Source organism: Carica papaya, unplaced genomic scaffold (genome assembly GCF_054855325.1).
Source record: "Carica papaya isolate Zhongbai unplaced genomic scaffold, ASM5485532v1 h2tg000051l, whole genome shotgun sequence".
Classification (NCBI taxonomy): domain Eukaryota; kingdom Viridiplantae; phylum Streptophyta; class Magnoliopsida; order Brassicales; family Caricaceae; genus Carica; species Carica papaya.
In genome coordinates this window covers 20649-27848 of record NW_028277160.1, presented here as the reverse complement: position 1 = coordinate 27848, position 7200 = coordinate 20649, and the positions used below count along the sequence as shown (strand labels likewise).

The following is a 7200-nucleotide window of genomic DNA, read 5'->3' as shown; positions in this document are numbered from 1 at the left end:
TTCTTGAGATAAATTAAAAATATATATTCTTAATACATATATATATATATATATATAATATTTTGTTTATATGAAGACTGGGGTAGCCCAATTAGGTTCGTCCAATTTCCAGAAAAAGTGTAAGCAGGTAAAGATGAGAGAATCATCAAAGACCGGATGGAAGCCATTGACGGCCAAGTGTTGCTCCGTTGAAGACGAAACAATTTTAGGGCAAATCACGAGACCATGCCGGCCATCGAAGTCGGAAGTGTCGAAGAACTTGGCTCCCTTACCGTCATTTCGGCGATTATCATTCTCCGACCTCAGTCGATCATCTTCTGCGCGAATCAACGAGGAGCTCGCTCAGTCCTTTGGGCCTGATTTGTATGATTTCCAATTGATGGAGTTGCGTGCCATAACGCAGAATTTTTCGACGAATTTTCTGCTGGGAGAAGGTGGGTTCGGGAGAGTGCACAAGGGTTATGTAGATGAGAATTTAAGACAGGGCTTGAAGGCTCAACCTGTAGCGGTTAAGCTTCTGGACATTGAAGGCCTCCAAGGTCACCGGGAATGGCTGGTAATTAATTAAGTAATTTATCACATATATATATACATATATTCTTCTGGTTTCATGTATATATGTATAAATACTTATAGAATTTATGGGGGTTGCAGGCAGAGGTAATATTCCTTGGACAGCTGAGGCATCCAAATCTGGTTAAATTGATTGGATATTGCTGCGAGGAAGAACAGCGGCTTCTTGTTTACGAGTTCATGCCACGTGGCAGCTTAGAGAATCACCTCTTTAAAAGTCTTTTAATCTTCTATTAATGATTAATTAATTTTTTTTTTGAAAGAAAAAGTCAACGTTTGACTAATTAAACATTTTTGTGTGACCATAGGAATGTCTATAACATTGCCATGGGCAACGAGAGTAAAGGTTGCAATTGGAGCAGCTAAAGGGTTGTCTTTCCTGCATAGTGCAGAAAAACCTGTGATCTATCGGGACTTCAAAACTTCCAATGTCCTCCTAGATTCTGTGTGTTCATACTTTCCTTTTTAGAATTATAAGTTGTTTGTTAATTTTTGTTAAGAAAATTTACACATGTTAAATAAATTTTCTTTATGTTAAATGATTCTACACAAGAATCTAGTATAATAGTAAGTTCTTGCTTAAATTTTGTTGATATTCTGCATGTTATTGTTGTCAACTTAAACGCTATGCATGATAGAGAAGGTGTTCCTCTGGTGATATTTTTTCTATGGTTAATTTATTCATTCATACATTCGTGTCTATTTACATATATATATTTTGCATGATAAGAAAGATGTTGAAAGGGTTTTAATTTAATATCGATTAGGGACGAATATTTACGTTTTTAGAATCTCTTCATAATATTATATAATTTTGAACTTTAAGTCTAATTATTTTAATATAGTATCTTATGATTTATTATTTTAGGATTTTACGGCTAAACTATCAGATTTTGGACTTGCTAAGATGGGACCTGAAGGATCAGATACGCATGTAACTACGAGAGTGATGGGTACCTATGGTTATGCTGCTCCCGAATATGTATCAACAGGTAATTCAGTCTAACTAAATGTGTATATATTTATTATCTATTTTAAATTTTGAATTTAAAACAAACATAACGTAAAATAATTTTATAGGACATTTGACAACAAAAAGTGATGTATATAGCTTCGGAGTGGTGTTACTAGAACTACTAACAGGAAGAAGGGCGGTACAGAAATGGAAGGGTAAAAAGAGTGAGCAAAGCTTGGTCGCATATGCCAGACCCTTCCTAAGTAACAGTAGAAGGTTAAGGTACATTATGGACCCAAGGCTTGGAGGGCAATACTCTATGAAGGGAGCTAAACACATGGCTCTTCTTGCATTACAATGTATAAGCTTAAACCCTAAAGATAGACCCAAGATGTCCACCATTGTTGAAACTCTTGAAGTTCTCCAATCTTATAGTGATATGGCTATCACTTATGGTCACTGACCTATCTCTTATACTAATCCAGTGATGATTTGGTAAATTAAACTCAAGATCCAAATTGAACATATTCCCTTTATTTTATACTTATTCTTTATTTAGGAAATCGAGAGTTGGTTAATTAAATTCTAAAACTAATTGTTATATTTATCTAAAACAACACATTTAAATTGTAAAGGCTTACTCAATTATTTATGATATCAATGATATTAATTTCACTTATATATGGTCATGCAATTTACCTAATTTTAGCAACAATTTTTTTCAATATTAATTTTGGATCGTGGACATCTAAATTCAATTACTTACCTATCTCAAGTGCCAAAAGGTTCCTATATATATATAAAAAATGTAACTAATATTCTTATTAAACTGTCAAGTTGATACACCCATTAAGTCAATCTAAAAATACTTTACAAGTATGACAATCTTTCGACCTCCGTACTCTGAATAAATATCTTTCATTGTTGAATTAATTACATAATGCTATAGTGATGTCCTTGCTCTCGTATTACAACATTAAGTTGTAAATAGCTACACCATGCATGCTTTATAAGTCATTTGAGGATCAAATAACATATATCAAAGATATAATATAACAAACATGTATCAAATGACATTCCACATATAGTAACATGAAAATGTCTACAACCATAGTTGTAGCATTTAATGACATCCGATATAAAAAATAAAGCAAAGATGATATCCATATAAAAGAAAAGATATAGTTTTATCTACTGAAAACATATTAAACCAAAATAGACTAATTAATATCAAAGGGTTAAATATAAATTACATTCTCATAGTTTCTACTTGCATCAAACCTTTAATTAAGATTTTTAGCTAAATTATACTTGAATTAAAAATCAAAACAAAATACATAGCCAAGCAGAAGACCAAATCAATATAATTCTTCTAACTGAAAAGTTTTTTAGTCGGACACGTAATTTTTCAAAAGATCAAATGCTTAATTTTTTTTTCTATTCTAAAACTCAAGAACTTTTGAGTTTGTAGTCCGATTTTGTAGGATTGACTTCGATAGTATTTATTTTTGAATCCTATAAAAGAGAAAAGAGAAGCCAAATAATGGGGAGGTTAAAGAAAGGTTAAGAGCAGCTAAAGAGGAGTAGAGAGAGAAAAAGAAGAATACTTAGTTTTCATGATTTTTATATATGTGGCTAAACTTTTCTTTTAGCTTAAGGGAATTTCAAGCCCTACAATATTTAATATTGCTATTAATAAAATGACATTATTTTACTTTCTCTAATGAAATTTTTTATGTTTATTCTGTTTTAATAGTTCAATAATATTTAGTTAGATTGATTTAAACAAGACATACTAAATTGATTAAACAAGTATAAATTGCTAAAATTTGGAATTGGGTTATGCAATTGATCCTTTTCCGAATTGGTAGTTAAAAAATAGCGAGATAAGATTATAGATAGACTTTCTTAATTTTGTTGTGAATAACAGGACCGTGGTTAAAAATCTAAACTTACAATATTGTTGTTTAGATTAAATTTGATTTTCTAATTTAGAATCAGATTTTGTTTAGACCATAATTTTGTTACTGTCATATTTTAATTTTGTTTAGACTAATTTATATTTATATTTATTTTAAAAATTAAAAGTATTATTATATTATTATTATTGTTATTGTTATTGTTATTGTTGTTATTATTGTAGTTTTCATTATTATTACTACTATTATTATGAAATTTTAAAAAAGGAAATAGGAAAATGCAAGATTTTTTTTTTTGAAAAAAAATAAAGAATAAAAAAGAAAAAATAATGAGAAAAAATAAAAAATAAATAAAAATAAAAGGCTAATTGAGCTCATCTTTTTATCTTCTAAATTAACCCATTTTTAAAAATCCAAGTTCCCGAACCCATTTTAAGCGGAAACCTACTCTTTCCTTCTTTTTAAAATAATCCCATTTTTTAACCTAATCCATAAAAAAAAACTAAACCCATTTCTAAGACCAAGTCATTTTTTCTTATACCCAAAACTAAGTTCAACCCAATTAAAAACCTAGCTCACATTGTTAACCCAAGCCCATTCCCTCTTAAATACCAAACTTAAAAGCCCAACCTATATGAAAGAGGAAACTGAACCCCTCCTAATAGCAGTTTTAAGCCCAAACCTAATCTTTCCTTCTTTTCAAAATAATCCCTTTTTTTATCCCAATGAATTTAAAAACAAAACTCACTTCTAAGACCAAACCATTTTTTCTGAGACCCAAAACTAGTTGAACCCAATTAAAAACCTACTCAACCTTGTTAACCCAAGTCCATTCGTTAATAAACCCCATTTAGTTTAACCTAAATGCGCAGCCTATATTAAAGAGGAAACTGAGCCCGTCCTAACAGTCATTTTAAGCCCAAACTTAGTTTTTCCTTCATTTTAAAAGAATCCCATTTTTAAACCCAATCCATTTAAAAACTAAACTCATTTCAAAGACTAAGCTATTTGTCCTAGGCCCAAAATTAATCCAACCCAATTAAAAACCCAAGTTAACTCTGTTAACTCAAGCACACTCGCCCTTTCAGTTTAACATAAATACCCAACCCATCTGAAAGACTAAACTAAGCCCTTCCTAGTAGTCATTTAAGCCCAAGCCTAGTCTTTCTAAATACCCAACCCTTATGAAAGACTAAACTAAACCCGTCCTAATAGTCATTTCAAGCCCATTCGCCCTTTCAGTTTAACATAAATACCCAACACATGTGAAAGACTAAACTAACCCTATCCTAGTAGCCATTTAAGCGCAAGCCTAGTCTTTCTAAATACCCCGTCCATATGAAAGACTAAACTAAGCCCATCCTAATAGCCACTTCAAGACCAAGCCTTGTCTTTCCTTCTTTTTAAGATAATAACTTTTTCGAACCCAATCCATTTAAAAATTAAACATATTTCTAATACCAAGCCATTTTTTCTTGGACACAAAACTAACTCCAACCCAATTAAAAATCTAGCTCAACCTTTGATAATCAAAGCCCATTTAACCTCCTATTATGTTTCACCTTAATTGCCCAATACATTTCAATGTGGCTGCGGGAGAAGAAGGGAAAGACAAAGAGTGATGTGTTCAAGAGAGAGAGGAGAAAATCTTTGAGGAAAATTATCATAAGCGTGTAAACGTATCAGAAGCAATTAGAGGAAAGAGAAAGGTGAGTAGGAAAAAAGAATTTATGGATTTGGTCATCATCTCACCTGTGATTCAACCGTGTGTGTATGGATCAGAGATTAACCGTGAAAGGGAAGCTGTTGCTTTTATTAATAGAGATCATTGGTGTGGGAAAAGGAGAGCATGGAGGGGAATTTGGGATAGAACGATTGATGAAGTTTTTTCTTTTAGTATTTCGAGATAAATTGACTGTTTTTAGGTGAAACCAGATAGAGGGACCGAGAGGCAGAGAGTGACTTTGAGTGGGGATTTTTTTATTTTTTGATGAGTGAAAATAAAGAAGAAAGGGGAGAAAAACAAGATAGCCCAAATGACTGAACCCAAGCCCGAGCTCAATGACCAAGCCCAGGTGTAAGCCCAAGATCCGATTCCAGCTTCGAGCCCAAAGACCTAGACCAGGTTCGAGAGCAAGGCCCTGGCCTGGGTCTGAGTCCAAGGTGAGGTCTGGGTTTGAGCCCGAGGCCTAGCCCGAGGCACGAGGACCAAGGCCCGCTCGACACCCAATGATCAAGGCCCGATGCTTGAGGTGTGGTTCTGAGTCCAACACTTGAGCCTAAGGCCCAAGCCCGAGTATGAGCACAAAGCCTGAGCCTGGCTCTGTGCCCCAGGCTCGAACCCGGGTCCAAACCCAAACGCTGAGGCCCGATTTCGAGCCCAAGGCTCAGGCCTGAGCCTAAGGTCCAAGTAATGTGTCAAAGAACAAGGCTTGAGCCCAAGACATGAGCCCGGGTTCGAGCCTAAGGCTTGAGCCTGGGTCTGACCCCAAGGCCCGAGACTGGGTCAGAGACTAAGGATCTATCTCTAGTCCATGCCTAAGCCCCAAAATCGAGCCTGACTCTAGCAGAGTCTGTGTGCGAGCCCAAGGCCTGGCTCGAGACCCAAGGACCAAGGCCCACCCGAGGCTCAATGACCAAGGCTCGATGCTCGAGGCCTAATTCTGATTCTAAGGCTTGAGCCCAAGTTTAAAGGGTCTAAGCCTGGGTGCAAGACTAGGTCCGAGCCCAAGGCCTTAGATCAGGTCCGAGACCAAGGCCCTAGCCTAGGTTTGAGCCCAAGGCCTGGTTTGGGGTTCAAGTCTTGATCTGACTCGAGCTTGGGTCTGAGTTTGAGCCCAAGGCCTAGCCTGAGGCCCAATGACCAAGGCCCGATGTTCGAGACTTTAGTTTCGAGCTCAAGGCCTGAGCTCGGGTTTAAGCCCAAAGCCCGAGCCTGGCTCCAAACCCCAAGCCTAAACCTGGGTTCGAGCCTGAGCCTAAGGCCTAAGTAACGAGTCGAAGAACAAGGCCCAAGCCTAAGTCAGAGCCAAAGCCCAGAGCCTAAGTCCAAGCCCAAGGTCTAAGCTTGGGTCCGAGCTCAAAACTTAAGCCTGGGTCCAAGCTTAAGACCTGAGCCAAGGTCCGAGCCCAAGGCTCAAGACTAGCTCCGAGCCCAAGGCTCGAGACTAGCTCCAAAGCCTGAGTCCGAGCCTAAGGCTCAAGACTAGGTCCGAGACAAAGGCTTAGAATCAAGCCTAAAGCTTGGAACCGAGCCCAACTCCAATTGAGGGCTTGAGTGCAAGCCCAAGGCCTGACCCGAGGCCCAATGACCATGGCCCAATGTTCGATGCCCCAATTCTAAGACCAAGGCCTGAGTTGGGTCCAAGCCCGTGTTCAAAGGGGCCCGTGCCCAAGGCCTAAGCTCGGGTGCGAGACCAGATATGAGTCTAAGGCTATAGACCGACTCCGAGACCAAAGCCCCTAGCTCGGGTTTGAGCATAAGGACAGGGTCTGGGTCCGAGCCCAAGTCTAACTCGAGCTCGCGTCTGAGTTCGGGCCCAAGGACTAAGGCTCGCTCGAGTCCTAATGACCAAGACTCGATGTTTGAGGCCCAGTTTTGAGCCCAATGTCCGAGCTTGGGTCCAAGCCCAAAGCTCGAGCCTAACTCTGAGCCCTAAGCCCAAAACTAAGTTTGAGCCTAAACACTAAGGCTCGATTTCAGGCCCAAGGCTTAGGCATGAACCTAAGGCCCAAGCAATAGGCCTGAGAACA

General features: G+C 37.6%; 1 protein-coding gene across 1 annotated transcript; it reads left to right on the top strand.

The window, feature by feature from the left end:
- On the top strand, positions 1–2069 carry LOC110812461 (Protein kinase superfamily protein). Its single transcript, XM_088212243.1, has 5 exons — positions 1–556; positions 655–790; positions 882–1018; positions 1442–1565; positions 1654–2069. The coding sequence occupies exons 1-5, from the start codon at positions 71–73 to the stop codon at positions 1989–1991; spliced, it is 1221 nt and encodes a 406-aa protein (XP_088068369.1). The 5' UTR covers positions 1–70; the 3' UTR covers positions 1992–2069.
- The last annotated feature ends 5131 nt before the right edge of the window (positions 2070–7200 follow it).

What these genes read in the sequence shown, in the direction of transcription:
- LOC110812461 (XM_088212243.1), top strand. Translation starts at nt 71, where the DNA reads ATGAAGACTGGGGTAGCCCAATTAGGTTCGTCCAATTTCCAGAAAAAG. An exon ending in AAGGTCACCGGGAATGGCTG is followed by an intron (nt 557 to 654) that starts GTAATTAATTAA and finishes TGGGGGTTGCAG; the next exon opens with GCAGAGGTAATATTCCTTGG. An exon ending in AGAGAATCACCTCTTTAAAA is followed by an intron (nt 791 to 881) that starts GTCTTTTAATCT and finishes GTGTGACCATAG; the next exon opens with GAATGTCTATAACATTGCCA.